General features: G+C 38.6%; 1 protein-coding gene across 2 annotated transcripts in view; it reads left to right on the plus strand.

Annotated features, from left to right (window-relative positions):
* The window catches only part of KHDRBS2 (KH RNA binding domain containing, signal transduction associated 2), a 567,387-nt gene that overhangs the window by 359,276 nt on the left and 185,340 nt on the right, over window positions 1–22,771 (plus strand). For both annotated transcript variants that reach the window (XM_066361370.1, XM_066361371.1), the window contains one exon: window positions 105–303. In XM_066361370.1, coding sequence (XP_066217467.1) covers window positions 105–303 — 199 coding nt within the window. The remainder of the gene's footprint in view (window positions 1–104; window positions 304–22,771) is intronic.

Consider the following 22,771-nt stretch of genomic DNA (forward strand, 5'->3'; position numbering starts at 1 on the left):
AAATTTGGTTTCTTCCTATTGTGTGGAGACTATAAGATGGGAGTTTTATCTGTTTTAGTCCCTTTTCTCACTTGTTTTTCTTCTGCATGTCTTGTTTTTCCTAGGGGCCGTGGCGGTGCCATTCCTCCTCCTCCGCCACCTGGACGAGGTGTTCTCACTCCTCGAGGGACCACTGTGACCCGTGGGGCTCTTCCCGTGCCCCCCGTAGCGAGAGGCGTTCCTACCCCACGAGCCCGGGGGGCAACCACAGTGCCAGGATACAGGGCACCCCCGCCTCCAGCCCATGAGGCTTATGAAGAATACGTAAGTACCCTCGACAAAGCGGTTGCTAGGAAGAATTAAATTAATTGAGTAACAAAACTAGGCCTCAAAGTTATATATATATATAACTTTATATATATATATATATATCTCACAAATATAGCAGATGATGTTTGTTGCAGAAAATGAATGTCATTTGCAATAGAATTTAAACGATAGCATTTTGAGAAAAGCTTTCATTTTATCGGTGCTGTGATTGTTGTTAGTAGCAGTTAAATAGCTTGCATTTTAAGAATCAAACTATCCTGAGGTTTTCTTATTTTTAGAACACTCAATCAATTTCAAAATGGAAATAATTGTAAACATAATGCAAATTGTCATATATTCAGAAACTTCTCCTGGGATATAATAAAGGTTAGCCTAAAACTCAGTCAGAAATATTATAAGCTTTATAAGCTTTGGTAATAATATATAACCATGTAACTGGCCTTCATTTAAGTATCCTTATTCTGTCTGTCATTATGTGACAGAGATGAGATTGGTAGATAGGAAGAATTAAAGAAAGTAGAATGAACAGAAGAAATGCATGGTTGATAACCATTCCCCTCCCTTTGCATTCACTGTGTCACTTGATAGAACCTTTGATCCTTAATCCAGGTTATTAATGTTCCACAGGTCACTATGCATTCTAGTCTCTGTATTCATTTTCCCTGCTTGATTGTGAAAGTTGTAAAAAGGAGTAGCTTTCTATTCCCTCGTGTAACCATAGTAAGTCCACTGTAAATGTTAAGTTGAATCGATGCAAGCCAGATCATCATCCTATGAAACAGATTAATTTTGCCATTGACTAAGTGTTTGTTTCATTCAACCACCCACAGACATGCTGTTCTAAATTTCCTCTGTGAATGATTACTAATTAAGTATAAACTCTTCAAGGACACTTACAGTCACATGCTGGGCACTCAAATCATGCAAATTTTCTGTGGTCTGGTTACTAACCAAGTAAAACTAAATTCTACAATTAAGTGAACATGGTTGGTAAGTGTCACTAAAAATATATTAATGCTCAGAAGTATGTTAGTTATTAGGAATAATGTTACTGCTTTAATGGGAAACATTGACAAATATCTGCAAGAGTGAAGAAAATTGTTACAAATCCATTTCTCCTGAAAAGGGGGAAATATATTCATCTAAAGTATCATTTATATAACATCAGGTCTCAATATTTGAAAGGTTAGACAATCTGGAAAATTTGAAATCAGAAGCATAAAGCATGGTCCACCCTGTAAATGAGCCCACAGGCCAGGAAGCAGAACCGACTCTTGGTTCCACCATCTCGTCCCTGAGACGTAGCATATACAGAATAAGTCCCTGTTAAATGAATGGATTACAAGTCCACAACGGGAATGACGGGATCATTTTTCATCTCTGAAGAACTTCTTTATCTCTGCCATCTTTATGTACATTGCCACTATGATATTTTTATTTTCAAAGAGAGGCTTAAACAGATCTTCATTTCAAAAATTAAAAGAAAGAAAAACTGTTCAGGTAATAGTGGTCAACACTGTTATTAATCAAAAAATTTACAGAGCATACATGGCCACCATGAAAGTGAACAAGATTGGCAAAACATTGTGGCCTTTCACTTGCATTCCAATTTTCAGTGAATGAATCATGGAATACAAGACAAATAAGAGTAAGCCACAAAAGCATAGAGTTCATAGAAGGCTGGATAGGAAAGGCTGTATTCTGGAAGCAGAAATCTAGGAGGAGGCTGGTTCTTACAGTAAGTCAAAGAAAATGTGTAAATGCACGGAATGTGAGTTTTTCTTTAACACTTAGATTTTAAAGTATCTTATCCCTATTATTAATTCACTCAATCATTTCTGAGTCTCTGTCTTATTTCAGGCACTGTACCTCTCCAACATTCTGGAAAAGTTTTAATGAACAAAGGCCCAATATCTGCTTTCATAAAGCTTACATTTTAGTGGAAGGAGAAAGAAAACAGACAAATATAAAAAATCAATAAAGTCATGCCAGGTGGAGAAAAGGGCTCTGGAGAGAGGTGGAGGGAGGTACTATCATAAATGGGCAGTTGGGAGCGCCTGCCTGAAGTGGAGACTGCAGCAACACTTACACAATGCAAGGGTCTAGAGCAGGGGTAGTCAACCTTTTTACACCTACCGCCCACTTTTGTATCTCTTTTAGTAGTAAAATTTTCTAACCACCCACTGGTTCCACAGTAATGGTGATTTATAAAGTAGGGAAGTAACTTTACTTTATAAAATTTATAAAGCAGAGTTACAGCAAGTTAAAGCATCTAATAATAATTACTTACCAAGTATTTTATGTCAGATTTTAGCTAAGTTTGGCAGAATAAATCTTTATAAAACAACTTACTATAGTTAAATCTATCTTTTTATTTATACTTTGGTTGCTCTGCTACCACCCACTATGAAAGCTGGAACGCCCACTAGGGGGCAGTAGGGATCAGTTTGACTACCACTGGTCTAGACCAAATGGCTGCCTCTATAAAGAGCATCCCTGGTGAAGTTAACAGATGACATAAATGCCCTGAAATAGAACCTGCTTGGAATATTTGTGTTGTCGGCAAAGAGAGCGTTAAAGCTGGAGCAGATTGTGAGGGGGAGGCGGTAGACAAGGTCACATGATGGACAGGCCAATTAATGTTGCTTTTGGAAAGTTCTGGGCAGGAAAGTTACTTGATCAGATTTATGTTTTCAAAGGTTTATACTGCTTGCATTGTGGAAAACAGAAAGAATATGGGGTGGGGATGGGTGCAAGAGTAGAAACAGGGAGAACGGTGAGTAACATTGCAATATCTGCCTCTGACAATGTGATAGCTTCGGGGTGGGGGCTGGGAAGAGGGTAGATTCTGACTGCACTGCTTAAATGATCTGTTAAGGTTTGATGATGAAATAGATGTAGGACGTGGAAGGGGGCTAAGGATAATTTTGTGAAGTTTTCGTGAGATGAAGGTTAAACTGAACCTTGACTTGCACAACTGGGGTAACTTGAGGCATCATTTACTGAAAGAAGGAATACCATGGAGGAATTAAAAAGTTTAGCTTGTGGTCCTTTGAAGGTGTTGGCCTTCAGGAAATCGGTTGTGCTGCTGGGGGAACAAGACCAGACTTTGGAAGCAGACAGCAGCATCCTGATTTACATTCTAGCTGTGTCAGCCACTGTCTAAATAATTTGTAAACACTCTGAGGCTTGGGTTTCCCTTCTATCTAATGAGCCTAACAGTGTTAGCCTCACAACACTGCATTGATATTTGAAATAATATAATGTGTATATAATACATATATATAAGATAATATTAGAAATGATATCCTAGGATATTACAGACATTTGATAAAATTAACTACTATATAAAATGTTATCATGTGAAATATTCTTTCATTTCTCTCTGGAATAAGCTATGGACCCATAAGGATCACATTTATCTACCTTTGTGAATTAGTTAGCCATCATCGATTACAAAAAGGAGCCATTTTGTCTTTTTTTAGTAGCAAATAAATAAGTAAACAAATGAACAAACACACCTGGAGGAGAGTTATTATATGAATATAAGATCATGCGTGAAGTTCAGTGTTAAGAATGCCATCAGACCTTAGAAAGGTCTGGACAGAAAAACTAGAAAACTATCAAGAATCTCTACCCATATTTCATTTTTGTTTTCTCTGCATATATGTTTTCATCCCATTTTAATGGACAGACTGGATGTTTGGGCTCTCTGATCAACCTGGTTCAGCACATGGTGAAATATTCTGCCCTAGGATGTCACATTTACAGGTCCAGCTCTCATCACCTACGTATACTGACCGACTGGCTGTCTCTCAGCCCTGATATAGATCCCTGGATGGGAGACTCCTGTTCCCTCATGCTTGTCAGGGGTCTGGCACTAGTGAGTCAGCTATGACAAGGGCACAAGAGCTTCTGGAAATGAGGTCTAGATTCTACCACTCATCAATCACCAGTGAAGGGGGGAGGGGAGGTGTGGAGCTCACAAAATAGAAGCATGGGTATTGGGGACCTAACTCCCAGGCTAACATGAGGAGACACTAGTTTCCAGAGGAAAAAATATTGTGAAGTGGCAGATATCCCAAAATAAGTCTGTGATAACATACTGTTAACAGGAAAAAGTAGATAACTGATTTCTTTAAAGATTTTATTTATTGATTTGAAAGGGAGAGAGAGAGAGAGAAAGGGGGGGAGCAAGAAACATCAACTTGCCCTGGCCGGTTGGCTAAGTGGTAGAGTGTTGGCCTGGTGTGCAGGAGTCCCAGGTTCAATTCCCGGCCAAGGCACACAGGAGAAGTGCCCATCTGCTTCTCCACCCCTCCCTCTCTCCTTCCTCTCTGTCTCTCTCTTCCCCTCCCACAGCCAAAGCTCCATTGGAGCAAAGTTGGCCCAGGCACTGAGGATGGCTCTGTGGCCTCTGCCTCAGATGCTAGAATGGCTCTGGTTGCAGCAGAACATCGCCCCAGATGGGCAGAGCATCACCCCCTGGTGGGCATGCCGGGTGGATCCCGGTCAGGCGCATGTGGGAGTCTGTCTGACTGCCTCTTCATTTCCAACTTCAGAAAAATACAAAAAATAAAAATAAAAAAAGAAGCATCAACTTATAGTAGTTGCTTCTCATATATGCCCTGACCAGGCAAGCCCCAGGTTCTGTCTGGTGACCTCAGTACTCCAGGCTGATTCTTTATCCACTGAGCCACCAGAGGATAGGTTAGAAGATAACTGTTTTTTCTATTTTTTTTTCAATATTAAAAACCTGTCATATGTTATATTTTAATTCTTTTTCTATAAACCACCCAATGATTATGAATAAAATTTAATACATGGCTCGTAAACTGCTTACCACAATTTTTGAAGTCTCAGTACCAAGCCCGATTAACAAGCAAGAGCCACTACTCAGCTCTAATTTTAAACTATTGATTTCTCTGTAAAGGGTAAGAAAAGCGAAGTTTAAGTATCTCAATAACAAAATAATAGTACCATGCTGAGTTAGTGGTGAAAATCTCAAGGAGTTCTTAACTTTCAGATAAAATTTCTTAGAAAAGGTTCCCTTTATTAAAAATGGCGCTGCAAGCCCATTTACTCTTCAGACTTTTCTTTCTCCCTGCTGAGTCTCAGCATTAAGTTTCTGACCACATACAATGTATATAGGTGATCAAATCCACTCCTTGCAGCTTATCTGACAAGAAACATCTTACTGTAAATGAGATTGCTGTTTAAAACCATCATTAATGTTAGCTGCGTCTAAAAAATGTGAATTTTATTTTGGTACACATCCTAATCCAGACTCTAAATAACTTAAAGCATCTTTTCATCGACCGTCTGCTAAGAGTACCATTTACATTTTACAGATCCATCATCTTGATTGAAGGAGATTTAGGGAATTGAAAAGTACATTTATTTATTTATTTAGTATAAGTGAGAGGAGAGGAAATAGTGAGACAGACTAGCGCATGCACCCTGCAGGGATCTACCCGGCAACCCCCATCTGGGACCGATGCTCTAATCAACTGAACTATATTTAGCACCTGAGGCTGACACTCTAGGACCAACTGAGCTATCCTCAGTGCCAAGGGCTGATGCTTGAACCAGTCAAGCCACTGGCTGCAAAAGAGGAAGAGGAAGAAAAGGGGGAGAGTAAGGGGGAGTGAAGCAGATGGTCACTTCTCCTGTGTGCCCTGACAGGATATCAAACCCAGAACATCCATATATGGGATTCACACTCTGTCCGCTGAGCTAACTGCCCAGAGGCAAAGAGTACATTTCAAAAAATCTCCTACACCACAAAATACGAAGCTATTCAGCTCTACAACTGATAATGTATTCAAAGAAAATAAACTAAAACTTAAACTGTTGAATACCTACTAGGTTGTGATCACCATATAAAATTATAATATATTAATTCACTAGTTACTGATGAGCTATTTTAGTAAATGAAAAAACTGAACTTGGGGCCCTGGCCGGTTGGTAGAGCGTCGGCCTGGCGTGCAGCAGTCCCGGGTTTGATTCCCGGCCAGGGCACACAGGAGAAATGCCCATCTGCTTCTCCACTGCTCCCCTCTCCTTCCTCTCTGTCTCTCTCTTCCCCTCCCGCAGCCACGGCTCCATTGGAGCAAGGTTTGCCCTGGCACTGAGGATGGCTCTGTGGCCTCTGCCTCAGGCACTAGAATGGCTCTGATTGCGGCAGAGCAATGCCCCAGACGGGCAGAGCATCGCCCCCTGGTGGGCGTGCCGGGTGGATCCCGGTCGGGCGCATGCGGGAGTCTGTCTGACTGCTTCCCCGTTTCCAACTTCAGAAAAATTAAAAAAACAAAACAAAAACTGAAGCTTGGAACTGATACTTGCATTCAGTTTTCTATCCTCAAAGCTTCATTATCTTTGTCACTTTAAAGTATTCTATATAGTATTTGTCTCACAGAGAACCAACACACATATACACAGACCCTTTGTCCCTCAGACCCTCCATGCAGACCACTAATCAGTGTTTAAATCCCCTTAGTAATATTTATGATATCTCCCAGCCCCTATATGAATACCTCCAACTGTGGAGAACTCAATACCTCCAGAAACTAAGTTCTGGAAATAGAAAAATTGGTTGAAGAGACACTATCTCTACTCTCAAAAGTGTGCCATCTAATGGGAAAAACCAAAATTAGTCTAACAATTAACATACAACATGTAATTGCTGTATAAGGATTATTATCTTACTCTATCCTCTATTAGAAGTAATTTTTGGTATTTCCTTCCACTTACAACATTAAACATCCTAAAGGCAGAAAATGTTTTTTAAATTCATTTGATTGCTGCAGTTCTAAGTACTTGGTAATAGTAATTGAATTGAACCTACTAATGGCATTGGTAGAGAGACATTATATACATATACAGAGTGGTACAAAAGTAGGTTTATAGTTGATTGTATGGAAAAACAATATACTAATTAATAAATAATACAAGAATACACTCTGTGCTTCACATACCCACAACTCTCAAACTACTTTTGCTTCACCCTGTATGAAGGGCTGGAGGAGTGGGGTAGGGTATTATTTAAAGAAAATATTGACTATATAACCTTAGTTTCTTTCCAGTACTGTTCTTCTGTGCTTAGTTATAACTATGTTGGTGCTATCAGTAAGTAAAAGTTGATGCTGTCTTTTTAACAATGTTGTATGGCAGAATTAAAAGTGTAGGTAAAGGCACATGCCTTCTACAAATGCACATCCAAACATCACACCCTAAGCACATAAACTAGCAACATCAATATTTGCTTCAGCATTCTCTTATTATTTATAAGTTGGTGTAGCATGAAAAAAAAGACAATAACAACAACAACAAAAAACCCACCCCTCAGGTGCACAAAGTAGTTTCTAGTTTCCAAAGACATAGATCCAATTTATTTTTAAATTACCCTATCTTTTCCCCGATGATTAATACTCAGATATTAAAGAGTTGTATGGGGACGCAGCAAAACAGGAAGAGATGTGAGTTCGATGCTTCATGAGCTATTTTGACCAAGCATCATCAATCATATTAACCTAATTTATAAAATTCATTTTGACAAAGTTTTGAGAAGCTTTTCTTTCCATCAGTCTTAACTAAGCCTATTGACATTCCAGCCCACCTTATTATCCAATTCATACTCTGAGGCACCTTCCAGTAACAAGGAGGAAACTAGAAAATTCACTGGTAAATCAATAGTCCTTAAAATTCCATAAATGAGTTCAGGCTGCCAACCTTCAATTTCATGTGTATGGAACATTATTTTGACAGGAGAGGGAAATAAGTATTAAGCGATAATTAAAATCAATTCTTGTGCCATTTTTGTGGAAGGAAAGATTATGAGCCTGCTCTGTAATGTATTTTGAGAGGATCCACAGGTGGTCATTTTTTGCATCATAACCAAGAGCCTTCACCTGATAAAGGGAGATTTTTATTAAATTTTCTCAATTGGATATTTGTATCTAATTGATTTAATTTGATTAAACATTTCTTTCATTTTTTTTTTTTTTAGTTCATGCCCTTCTCTCAGTAGAGAATAATTTACTAGTATGTGTGTTTTTGTCTTATGAAATGTAACTGATATTTAAAATAACCAAAACATGTGAGGTTGATAAAAAAATTTTTTTTGAAACTGTAGAATAGATGTGATACTACTGTGGTCCAAACCTCCATAGAAAATGAGTGGTATTTAAATGCTATTAAAATATGAAGTTGTTTCCCCCAAATCTAAGATGCTATCTTCTAAACTTGTGTGCATTTTCTTCTGAAGTTGAAGATGAACTAAACCATCCTTCTTCTGGCATTATGTCTTAGATTGTTAAATCATTTGAGAACAGATGCAGATACTGTTATTGGCCACGAGACTAAGGATTATAGCCAAAGCTGTATCTTATAATTACTGTGATGACTAATGTCTTTTATAACACTTATAGGATGAAAATAGGTTTCTTTTCTGTACTTTTTGGAGATAACTGTGAGCTGATAGAATATATTATATCATAAAGTATTTTAGAGTTTCCTCTGAACACTGCTGGGGGAAAGGTGACATGATGCCATTGCAGCATGTGACAGACATGGGGAGGACAGCTGTGGCCACAGTGCCGGAAACTGGAACCTCAGCCTGAGGGAAATTTACCATCCTTTTGTTTTTAACATTATAATTAAATTTGGGGTTATATTATTTTCTATCTTTGGCTCATACACATGGCCTAAGGATTAATAATGAAAATGAATTGAGCCTTTATTTTTACAGGAATGTTCTTTAAAAAAGTTTGCTGGGTACAAGTGAATAGTTTTTACATCATTTTTTTCTTCTGAGTACACTATGATTTTAATGAATATATCCCCACCAAAAAAATTAAAATCCTGTACAGGGTGACAAGACATACCCAGGAATCCTAAAATTTACATATTTGTTTATTCATTGCTGTTTGAAAAGCATTATTCTACATGTTTTGTCAACACCACCCTTACTATTTTCTAGCAAATTAAACTTAAATACAATTTTCCTAGCTCGTTAGTCAGTGGCTTTTGCAGATAGTCAAATAGGAATGGTTAAATAGGATGAAGTCCTTGTCTAGATGTTGGCCTTCCTCCCTTCTGGATTGTTTATTTATTGGAAAATGGTAGCTGCTAAATTTTCCATCAGTCACAGATTTTTGTGATTATTTTTTGTGATGTCTTACTAGCGAAAGGCTTATACTGGGAAGTTACAGTTACAAATGTTTTTTTGTGATAAATTTTAATCTAATATTTGAATTAAGAGAATGTCTCATAATGGAGGATCGGAAACTGTACTTTCCCTTTATGTGAAACCATATTATGAATCCATTCGGCAGAGAAGGGACACAGACAGGATCCTCACTTAACCTTTCAGCCTTGTATTTCTTAGAAGCAAAATAGAGAACATACCTTCAAGGGCTTTAATATCTTCATCTTCCTTCATGTACAATATTTTCACTTACTCTTCTGCAGACCCTCTGACGTAGAAGCGTCCATATAAAGTGAGTTGTTCTCTATTTCACACAGTCATGGGTGCTCACAGAACTGAAGAGCTGCAGAAGCAACCAGTGTGAGTGTTGGATTGAGGTTTAGCATGCTGGAGGATGACCAATTTGTTTTTGGTCTTTTCTTTCTTCTTCTCTGCCCTGATGAATAAGCCCAAGATATTTTCCGTTCTTGGTATAAGAAGAAATTTAAAATGATCAACTCACATAGTGTGAGTCATGGGGATTGCGTATCCTATAGAGTGAGAGAGATTTTGCTTTTACTGTTCTTGCTGTCCTTCAGCACTGGATTAACTATTGGAAAATGAAAGCCAACACCATTCACTGTAATTTCAGCCCATGTTGTGTTTTCTGGTGGCCACTTATATTGCGATATTTTTTCATTAAATAATATAGCTGGAATTCATGCCTTTGCAGAATAATAAATAACCAGCCAGAATAGTAACTGGTACCCAGGACCAATCTATTCAGCACAAAAATAGAGTACCAGTTGGTGTCCATTCTGCTTGATCAAACCTCAGATTTGATTGGTTGGGACCTGAATTCTGGCAGTTAATGTTGTACCATTTCCATGCTGGTGAAATTCTAGGAGAAATACAGTATAACAGATTTCTACAAATAGACAAATCAAATTAACTAAGCTTACAGATGAAGAGGATTCCTTAGCCAAGCCATTGGGCAGTTGTACAAGACACATGGTTGCACCACACCAACCCCTCTTTTGGTCACAGTTACAGCTGATAACTTATGACTTCAGAATCCCCAGTACACTGATTCTCATGCTGGCATTCATCACAGTCTCTTTCCTGGTTTCCCAGTGTGTCCCACATCTGTAAAAAAGAATTAAATTTAATTTAGTGTACTTCATCTACCATGCTCCATCATTTATGTAGAATTTCCTGAATGCAAAAGACCATCATACACATTTGGATGTTACAAAGGGCTTATCCAGTCCACTATTTTAATGTTAAAGAAATAAGGTTCAGCCTGACCAGGTGGTGGAGCAGTGGACAGAGCATTGGACTGGGACGTGGAGGACCCAGGTTCAAAACCCTGAGGTCACCACTGGCTCAAGCACAGGCTAATGTGGCTTGAGAACAGGCTCACCAGCTTGAGCATGGGGTCACTGGGATCACTGACATGACCCCATCGTTGCTGCCTTGAAGCCCAACATTGCTGGTTTGAGCTTGGGGTCTCTGGCTTGAGCAAGGGGTAACTCGCTTTGCTGTAGCCCCCCAGTCAAGGCACATATGAGAAAGCAACCAATGAACAACTAAGGTGCTGCAACAAAGAATTGATATTTCTCATCTCTCTCCCTTCCTGTATGTCTGTTCCTATCTGTCCCTCTCTCTGTCTCTGTCCAAAAAAAAAAAAGAAATTAAGGTTCAGAGAATGATGACTGAACTAAAGTCATACAACTAGCAAGGCTACTCACTGGCCTCCTGACTTTCCCTACATGCTTTTTAAATGGATATTATAAGGAGACAGGGTGGGGGGCATAAATGCACTTACTCATGTGTCTTCTGAGTAACCAGACTAACGATCTGGCAACCGTGGTGAGCTGAGTTTCAAGCTTTTCTAAAATTTACAGAAAGTAAAAAAAAAAAGAAAAAAAATGACGTATGAAAATGTTTGAGCCCTCACTCCCAAGCAAATCTACCAGAGAGGTTGATGGGACCCAGATTTCTCTTGTTATGGTGTCTTCAATCTGAAGTAGCCCACAGGTCATATAGCAGATACACACACACACACACACACACACACTAAAACATACACATTCACACTCACATATACACAATTTTTTTTAGTTACACTCTCAAAGAAACAAATAATTGTAAAAAGCAAAATATATAAACAGGATAATAGTTTACTGTAATGTAGCAAACATAACCTAGAGGTAGGGAAATGCTTCAGGAGCTGTCTCTGGGGATTTAGTAGCTAAAGGAGTACTTACTTATTAAGCAGGAACTGACACCTTTGTTCAAAACCAGATTTTCAGCAAATATGTCTCTTTTGTTGTACATTCCAAGTGTAAGTTAAAGCATTTTAAGCAACACAGTATAAATAGAAATGCATTATACATATAAAGATCTAACTACTTGAAACAAAAATATATTTTCTTCATATATGTCTCATTTAAGATTTTCTTTTATATAAGAAAATATACTCTTAAAATTTAGACAACAGATAATGGTTGTCTTTACATGTAACTTAGGCAGCAGCTGTCATCCCAAAATCAATCTACCAAATTGCCTTCCTCTCAGAAACAATCTCCATGAAAATTTCTCTCCAAACTAACAGTTTTGATCCAGCTATATTTCCCTTTTTTCTATTCTAAGCTTCTTACAAGGCTGTCATAGAACCCCATTTTCAGCTTTCATTCTGTCTTAAACCTTGACTCCCCTAATTCCACAGCTCCAATTCTTTGTGGACTCTCTCATTCAAAGTGCTTCCCTTCTTACTCCCATGCGACTAAAACAGTCATCACGTCTCCCAAAGTAGGGCTGGTTCTTCCTGATTTGTCTACCTCTGTTTAGTTGAACCTCAGAAACCTAGAAGTCAGCTTTAGGTTCTTTCTTAATGATTTTTTTCAAATGTTAAATTTAGATTAGTTTTCCGGAAAAATAAAATAGTTGGCCTAAAGAATAAAATTCCAACTTCTTAATTTTATAGACATAATATATATTTTGAGAAGATGAAATAAGTACTTTAGTTTTCTTTTTTTTTTTTCTTTCTTTTTTTTTTTTTTTTTTTTTTTTTGTATTTTTCTGAAGCTGGAAACGGGGAGAGACAGTCAGACTCCCGCATGCGCCCGACCGGGATCCGCCCGACCAGGATCCACCCAGCATGCCCACCAGGGGGCGATGTTCTGCCCCTCCAGGGTTTCGCTCTGCCCCGACCAGAGCCACTCTAGCACCTGGGGCAGAGGCCAAGGAGCCATCCCCAGCGCCTGGGCCATCTTTGCTCCAATGGAGCCTTGGCTGCGGGAGGGGAAGAGAGAGACAGAGAGGAAGGAGGAGGGGGTGGGGAAGCAAATGGGTGCTTCTCCTATGTTCCCTGGCCAGGAATCGAACCCGGCCCCCCCCCCCCACGCCAGGCCGATGCTCTACCGCTGAGCCAACTGACCAGGGCCAGTACTTTAGTTTTTATGAGCTTACTGACAGTTAACTGTGTTTCATTTTTAAGTGAGAATTGACCCAAGAATAAAAATCAAGTAAATGAGCAAGTGAGGGGAAAACTCTAAATTTATGTAGCCAATGCAGTTAGAAGCAACTTTATAATTCTTAATATATTAAAATCTATTTTCTTATTTGGTTCAGCTGAACATTTATTTGAATGCCCATTCCATATTATACTAATTTACACAGGAAGAGGCAATGAGAGATTTTTAAAAATGGCCACCTTAAACAGATGTGTATTGTATGTTAGGATTTTAACATACATAATCTCATAACAATAATACAGGTTAAGAAGTATAAGCCTTGTTTTCTCTTTAAGGAATTTGGGAGTCAAAAAATTAGATAAATGTGTCAGTCGCCTGTCTGATAGCAGAACCAGACAGATGTCTTCAAAATTAGCAGCTTCTCAGAAATAAAAATGTAAAAGAAAATGCTTCTGCTTTAAAAGGGCAACAGATAACTCACCTTGACAAAAAACCTCACAAGTTCAGTGCAGAGTATAATTTGTGAAGTGGTCTAAAGACTTCATTGTCAGATATACTCTGGTTTTCTTTTGACCTACCTCACAAACTGGGTACAAAGCAGTTACGACACCTGCTGGAAATCCCATGAAACTAAACATAACTGTAATATTTTCAGTTTGCTTGCTTCCACTCAGAAAGGCTGAGAACTGATTAGTTAGGGAAAAAGCAACCAATAATTTTTAACTTTATAGTAGTCAGAATAGACCAGTTAGATGTACACTAAAATGCTTTGTGTTATCAGAACTAGCCAGGTTCAGGGCAGCTTGTCACACTCAGCCAATCAAAAGAGACAAACTGGACTGAGTATGTAAGAGTGGCTTTAATAGAGAAATAGCGTTACCCTGGAAGACAGGGGCATCCTGTCCACAAAGCTGCCTTCACACTCTCTTGGTGCTAGCAGTTTTTATAGGGTTCAGGGAAAAAGAAGTAAAAAGAAAAAAGTCCATGCAGTTAGTCACATAATAATGTTCAGTCACATAATAATGTGGGGGCTCAGCTGCAGAAACATCTCCTCTGCAAGTTCTTCTGATGTAGCACAGGCCTAATCAGCATGGTCCTGTCTGATGTCTGGTCCATACTCAAGACAGCCAGGGTCCGGTGTCTCCCAGGAACAGCCCAGCTGGGATCTGGCACCTCTGGCACCATCTGCCTCTGGGAATTATTTGTGAAAAGACTCTCCATTTTCTTAGGATACAAAGTAAAGATTTAAGATTGGTGAACTAAGTTTTTAATTAATTTATAGGCTTTGACTTTTCACAGTAAATCCTGTGGCTAGGCTTTTATAAACAACTGTTGTGATTTAAACTCCCCCAACTGTCAGGTCCCTCCCTATGTAAGCTTTCCCTGACATTCCTGCTAAGATAAACATTTTGCTATATTTCAAAGTAAAGGCCAGAAAGCCATTTAAGAGAGACTAGCAAACAGATTAACTATTTTCTAACCCTTACATATTTCCTATTCATTGCAACTGAAAAGCTACTATTACTGAAACCAAATTTTAACTTTTGGGGTCCCCTATCATTTGGAAGTCTAGAATATTAAAAGTATTCAAAACCCCAACAATGGTCATAATAACAATGATACTGATAATAGAAGCAACTGATATAATTAAGTACTTATGATAAGCAGGAGAGCGTTCTGAAAGCATATTGAACAAGTAAATTGTGAGGCCACGTTTCTTGTCCTCACCATTATTTGTGCACAGCTACACAAATGCATGCCTTCCACATGGGAGCGTGGACTGTGAACAGCTCTGGGACCAGGCCTGTGTCTCATTTGTCTTTCTATACTTCCCCCCCCTCCCCTCCACTACCCAAAGGCTGCCCTGGCTCCTGGTGGGAACTCATAAAATACTAGTTTCACACCAAAATGGTTTGTTTTTCTTGATGCATTAAAAGTCTAATCACTTAAAAGGACAAACAAACAAACAAAAACAAGCCCTTTAGGGTTACAGGGTCACTATCATTTACCTCTGAGAACAGGGCTCACCGGCACTCAGCAGTCTAGAGGAGTCCTCTGCAAAGTTCTTCACTTTCATTACCAGCACTCAATTTTTACAGTAACTTATTATGGTGGTATTATTCTCATTTTACAGTGGAAGAAAGTGCACTTTAACGAGGTTAAGTGATATGCTCAAAGCTACCTAACTGGCAAGCAGCAGAGCTAGGATTCATGAGTTAGGTTTCAAGGGCAGGGCTCATAGTGTCTAAGCTGTACCAGTGTAGTGTTTAACACATGCAGGTGCTTGTCTTAGTGTTGAACATGCATAGACTTAAGTTATCCTATTGGCAACTCTGTGAGTTAAGTACTATTACTTTCTTAGATACAAAAGCTTACATTCAGGGAGGGATTGAGTAGCAAGCCAACATCATCCAGGTAACCAACAGAAAAACTGAAATTTCAAACCAAACAGCCAGGCTTCAATCCACCCTGTTCTGCTCTCTATGGGGAAGCTAGCAAAAATACCATTTGGACAGTTAGTTGCAAATGATACCAATGGGAAAACAGGAGTGAAGCACTAAAAGGAACCACCAAGTGAATCCACCTGCACTAGAGTTGAACGTATAAAAATGAGAGGTAGAGCCTGACCTGCGGTGGCGCAGTGGGTAAAATGTCAACTTGGAACACTGAGGTCACCAGTTCGAAACCCCAGGCTTGCCTGGTCAAGGCACATATGAGAGTTGATGCTTTCTGCTCCTCCCCCCTTCTCTCTCTCTCTCTGTCTGTCTCTGTCTCCTCTCTCTAAAATGAATAAAAATAAACAAATTAATTAAATACTTTAAAAAACAACAACAACAAAAAAGACAAGAGGTAGAGCTTTGGAAGACAAATTGGGAGAAAATAATAAAATGACCTGTGTAAAAAATGCCCGAATGAGAATTTAGTGATTATAGTGACAGTTAGTGAGGACTGGTTAAGCATTTTCGAGTTATTCCAGGATTAATGTGACTGTGCACGTCAGTGAAACTGTGGTGGGCAGACACCAGAGGCAGGAAGTGCCCGGGAAAGCATCTGCAGTGATCTCAGTAGGACTGAAATAGAGCAGAGGGAACTATGGGAAACATTATGGAAGATACAGTAAATTAATTAGACCAAACACTGGAACTAATTACAGAATTTAAGCCGTGCAAAACATTTTAAGTAATTTAAAAATTGAACGTTATTCAATATTATTTCTGGAGGGTTTGAAAATAGTTTACTATTGGTGTCTTTTAAAAATTTACATATATCAAAGCTAGTTTTTTTTTCAGCTTTACTGAGATATTATTGACATATAATATGTAACTATAAGGTATGCAATGTGATGATTAGATACATGTATATATCACAAATGTTTACCACAATAAGATTAGTTAACATTTCTTTTTTTTTTTTTTTTTTTTTGTATTTTTCTGAAGCTGGAAACGGGGAGAGACAGTCAGACAGACTCCCGCATGCGCCCCGCCGGGATCCACCCGGCACGCCCACCAGGGGCGGTGCTCTGCCCACCAGGGGGCGATGCTCTGCCCCTCCGGGGCGTCGCTCTGCCGCGACCAGAGCCACTCTAGCGCCTGGGGCAGAGGCCAAGGAGCCATCCCCAGCGCCCGGGCCATCTCTGCTCCAATGGAGCCTTGGCTGCTGCGGGCAGGGAAGAGAGAGACAGAAAGGAAGGAGGGGGTGGGGGTGGAGAAGCAAATGGGCGCTTCTCCTATGTGCCCTGGCCGGGAATCGAACCCGGGTCCCCCGCACGCCAGGCCGACACTCTACCGCTGAGCCAACCGGCCAGGGCCAACATTTCTATCCCCTTATAATTATGATTTGTGTGTGTGTTGATAACATTTAATATTATCAACAACCTTCAAGTACATAATACAGTATTGTTATAGTCGCCATGCTGTACATTAGATCCTATTTATTTTCTAGGTTGGAGTTAGTACCTTTTGACCCACACTCCCCCGTTCCCTCGCCCTCAATATTGTTTATTTTATCTCACTTCTTTTTATTGTAGATCTTATTTTCCAATTTATCTACACTGTAATAAAAACTTCAATTAAGGAAAGATTTTAGACAATTCTTTATGAAAACCACAATCTTTAAATGATATTTTAAAAGGAGATTTAGAAGAGCAAAACAATTTTTTTTTTTACTATATGTAAAATAGTGTAATGTAGTCAGGTCATGACTACAGATTTCTTTTCATCCAAATGCTTGAACTGCTTTCTCAATAGCAGTTTTAAGCATATCACTATAACACAGTAAGTTTTTTTATAGACACCCATCTGTCAAAGGCAATTTTAGCCCTTGCTCCTGTTCATAATAGTGAGGAACTCAGGTTTTTGTCATGTTTTGTTTTCTTAGTAGTTTTACCTGTATTATCAGTCAGAAGTTACTTCTCTGTCTGTAGGACCTGCATGCCCTGAGGGAGCAGTGTAGGTCTGGGTGATCTGTAATCCCCTGAGGGAAGGGACAGGGCTGAGGCAGAGGAGGGCGGTGCAAGCCCCAAAGGCAATGCAGAAGAGGCAGAGGAAGAGAAATCAGAACTTTCTCATTACTGAACCCTCTCTTCTTCTGCCATGTAGCCGCCATGGAATTTTCTATTTCTACTCTTAGACAAACATTTAAAAGGTACTCGATGTATTGTAGAAGTGTACATCTGAAACCTAAATAACTTTATTAAGCAATGTCACCCCAATACAAATAGAAACAAAAGCTACTCTATAGAAATTGTGGAATTGTATATATCCCAATATATATTGTCTAGTCTAATGTATTTGTTGGTAAAAATGCGGTGGAAATTGATCTTGTTATAAAATTTAGCACCTTAGATTTGACATTCAGGCCACTTAGGGATTTCAGCAATCAGTAAGGCGGAGAGGGAACAACTGAATTTCAAGGTAATGGTTCTGAAGCCATAAAGTGAGAAATTGGAATAGGCATTTCCATTCCTCTGGCTTCCTACCTTTCTTCCTGTTCCTTCAATCCTTTAGCCAGATGGGAACCAAGACACCTAGAGTATAAGAGACTGCTGGTGCAATACAGGAGTCAGCAACATTTCCTGTAAAAGGTCTGAAAGTAAACATTTTTGGCTTTGGGGTAAGTACAATTAGTAGCTGTTATGAGTATTCAACTTTGCAACTGTAACACAAAATTAGCAACACACATTACAGGAATGAATGAGAGTGACTATGGTCCAATCAGACTTTACTTATAAAAAGCAGATGGCCAGGCCACATCTGACCCACACCTATAGTTTGCTGACCTCTGGCCTAATGTGCAGCATCAGTATGTTTTGTATAAATATTTATCTCATGACAGATACCAGAATCAAATCAAAAAGGAACTTCTCTTCTGCAATGGTGACTGAAAGGAGACCCTGGAATTTTAGCTTATGTGAATTAACTGAGGCTGCTTCTTTTCTAGAAGGCCCTGTATGCCAAAAAGAAGGAACAGAACATTCCATAAAACTGTATCAAATTAGCTTCATTAGTTCTCAGAGATGGTGGTTTGCATGAGATTATATTTACTTCCAGCCCTTCCTGCTCTTTTAATTTACAGATATATATATATGTGATGCCGCACACTTCTAAACTGCTCACAGCAACAGCTGAATACCATTAAAGAAAAAAAAATCTCATTTTCAGCGGAGCTGTGAAGGCTGGGTGACGGAGGTATTGTGCGAGTGAGTGTCCTGCTAAATGATAAATGAGCTTGGGTCCTTATTTTTTTCTAGAAGAATGTACGTACAGTAATACCAATATTCTATAAAGCTACCTACTTCTGATGATAAATTCCCAAGTGTCAACCCACGGGTAGTGCCATGTCCTGGCCATTTGTAATAATCTAGCATTGTAAGCGACTGTCAGGTAAATATTCACACAAGCGCACTACTTGTTTTCTTCTGAAAGAACCCGTTAGCCACCGTGCTTCAGATAGACTCACATTTAATGAATCCTTTAAAAAATGTATTTGTTGGTAAAAATGCGGTGGAAATTGATCTTGTTATAAAATTTAGCACCTTAGATTTGACATCCGGGCCACTTAGAGACTTCTGCAATCAGTAAGGCAGAGAAGGAACAACTGAATTTCAAGGTAATGGTTCTGAAGCCATAAAGTGAGAAATTGAAATGGGTTACAAAACCTCATCTTTCAAGTGGGTCATTTATTTGTCAACTTACGCCTGCTCTAGGATACTCCATGTAGAGCAACAAATAAATAAATAACATCTTCCTTGCTGTCATTCATTGTTTTCATCTGAGGGGAATAAACCTGAGTCTTTTAAGATTACTTCAATTTCACAGAGGATCAGCAGGAAAAATCAGAATCATGAGACAAATAACAAAATTAATAGTACGCAGACATAATAAAGTTTTATAATTAAATTTAATTTTGTAGAGTTATAACCAAATATGCTAGTTTGACTACAGAAATAAGGTACTAATAGAAATAACTATTATGGGCATGGAGATGAACATAACTATTACGTTGACTAGAGAGGGTGGAACATCCTATTTGATGCCTGTTAGCAGCTTGATTTTAATGGCATGCTATAGTCATGACTCAATTAAATAGAAGTATAGATGCAATAATATTTCATAGAAATGTGGAAAGTTGCTTGTTCAAGGCTCCTTCTCGTTTGTGAAGGACAGGCAGTTGTAGAGATGCAATTGCAACTGATTTCTCAGAGTTAAGCCTGGATTGTCTTGACAGTGTAGAATTGTACAGTTTTCTAAAGAGCGTCACCTTCAAGCAAGAGTGAGGTCTGGTGAAACAGAAAAAGAACTTCACTTACTGGCACCTGTAACTTGCATATACTAAATGGTGTTTTTGTGTACCCTGGAACTGGGTTTTCATGGCCAAGTTTGACTTCCTCCTTCATTTTCTTCTGGATACTGTGTGTATAAACCTTAGCTTCAGCCTAGTCTGTTTTCTATCTCAAAACATTATATGTGAACTCACATCTCCCTGCCTTTACTCTGTATATAATTCTTCTTACCTTTCAAACACACACACACACACACACACACACACACACACACACACGCACACACACGCATACTTAATGTATTATGGGATCTACAAAACCTTTCAGGTCTCCAATTCAGTATTCACATCACCATTCCTTAACCAACACCTTGTTCAATCTGCCTTTAATGTAGCTAATTATATACTTGCCTATGTCTTCTGCTAGATTGTAAGGGTTTATTTTACTTTATTTTCTATGTAGAATATTCTCAAATAATGTATAAATAAAAAGTCAATTTATATGAATGACTTTTATTAGTCTAGCCAGACAGTTCAAAGGAGATGTTGAACCTTGGTGGGGATGGTCGGAGATAAGATCCCAGGAGGCTTTTTTTTTTTTTTAATAATTTTATTTTTTTAATGGGGCAACATCAATAAATCAGGATACATATATTCAAAGATAACATGTCCAGGTTATCTTGTCATTCAATTATGTTGCATACCCATCACCCAAAGTCAGATTGTCCTCTGTCACCTTCTATCTAGTTTTCTTTGTGCCCCTCCCCCTCCCCCTTTCCCTCTCCCTCTCCTCCCTCCCCCCCCACCCCCCCACCCCCACCCCCTGTAACCACCACACTCTTATCAATGTCTCTTAGTCCCAGGAGGCTTTTAAACCATGGCATCAGGAGTCCCGACTAGACTCCCAGATTGAGTCCTTGAGTGTTGTTTTTTCTCTTTTGCTTAGTCCTTCCTTTTATCATTTATATATGTATCTCAAAATGCTGAGTTGGTTTATTTTGTTATTTTTAAACTTTACAGAAAGAGAGTCAGACTATGCATATCCTTCAGTTTAAAGTTTATTTATGCTGTACCTATACCTTGTTAATTTTCACTAATTAATATACCCGACCTTTAAATATTTATTTTATTGTTTATAAACACTGAATATCTTTTCATTTTCTTTTTTATTAAGTTCTCAGGAGTTTATTATTTTTTTAATTAATCAATTTATTTATTGTGTTTATATAGATTCTAGTGTCTCTCCAAACGCATCCCCCTCCCCCGTATTCCCCTCAACATCTCCCTTACCACCCTCCCAACAGCTCTCTTCCCCCTTCCCTTCAGGGTTAATTCCCTTCCTCAGTTCTCATTATTCCTTGGATTCCTCAAATGAGCGAGGTCATATGATATTTTTCTTTCTCTGCCTGGCTTATTTCACTCAACATAATAGTTTCCAGGTCCATCCATATTGTTGCAAAAGGTAATATTTCCTTCTTTTTCATGGCCCCATAGTATTCTATTGTATATATATACCACTGTTTTTTAATCCACTCATCCACTGATAGTCATTTGGGCTGTTTCCAGATCTTCGATATTGTGAACAATGCTGCCATAAACATGGGGTGCATTTCTTTTTATCAGTTGGTGATATGGTGTCCTTGGGATATATTACTATAAGTGGGATGGCTGGGTCAAAGGGCAGTTCCATTTCTAATTTTTTGAGGAATCTCCATACTGTTTTCCACAGAGGCTACACCAGTCTGCATTCCCACCAGCAGTGTAGGAGGGTTCCCTTTTCTCCACATCCTCGCCAGCACCTATCGTGTGTTGTTTTGTTTTTATTTTATTTTTTTTATTTATTTATTCATTTTAGAGGAGAGAGAGAGAGAGAGAGAGAGAGAGAGAGAGAGAGGGAGAGAAGGGGGAGGAGCAGGAAGCTTCAACTCCCATATGTGCCTTGACCGGGAAAGCCCAGGGTTTTGAACCGGCAACCTCAGCATTTCCAGGTCGAGCGAGGCTTAATCCACTGCGCCACCACAGGTCAGGCCGTGTGTTGTTTTGTTAATGAGCACCATTGAGACTGGTGTGAAGTGGTATTTCATTGTGGTTTTAATTCGCATTTCTCTAATAAATTTCTTGCTTTTATGAAAAATACTCCTACAAACATTCTTGCACTAGCTTTCTGGTGCTGAGCCATCGGGAATGGCAGTGTTCAACTTTCTGAGTTAAACCATTCTAAGCAGATACACTAAATTACCTACTATGTTATTACAGTCCTTATTACTGCATATTCTTACTAACTAATCAAATATGAACTCAAATTTTATTGTAGTTTTAATTTCCATTTTAAGTATCACTAATGAGATTTGTTTTATTTTCATGTATTTATTGGCTGTTGCTATTTTTTCTTTTGGGAAGTATTTGCATGATTTTACTGGTTTTCTATAGGGTTGTCTTTGCATTTACTTATCAGGTCCTTCATGTATTCTAGGTATTACACTTTTGTCATTTTTATTTGTTTTTTAAATCATTCCCTGGTTGGTGGTTCATTTTTTCACTATTTTTAATGATGGTTGCTGAATATATGTTATTTTTTGAATGTGGTAAAATTGATCAGTTTTTCTTTTACAGAATTGAGAGTTTTATGTTTTACATAAGAAATTCTTTCCTATTCTGAGGTAATGAAAATCTTCCAAAACTTTTCTTTTAAAAATGATATTGGTTTTCCTCCCACATTAGTTCACTCAGAACAGATTTATGTGTGGTATGTAAAAAAGATTTAGGGCTGATTTTATTTTATCACCAATTTTCACAGTTTACATCAACTTTCATTTTTTATCATCAACTTTACACCAACTTTTTTTCATAGCTTTTTAATAAATCCTGATATGCAGTCAGTCATACAGGCCTCTTTCTTACTCAGGAACATCTTAGATTCCCTTGGTCCTGTTTTCCTTGATATAAATTGAATGATACATTATTTGGGAAGGAATTAACATCTCTATCAGAGTTCCCTATCCTGTGCCTGGCATAT

This window comes from Saccopteryx leptura, chromosome 1, assembly GCF_036850995.1.
Source record: "Saccopteryx leptura isolate mSacLep1 chromosome 1, mSacLep1_pri_phased_curated, whole genome shotgun sequence".
In the NCBI taxonomy this organism is placed as follows: domain Eukaryota; kingdom Metazoa; phylum Chordata; class Mammalia; order Chiroptera; family Emballonuridae; genus Saccopteryx; species Saccopteryx leptura.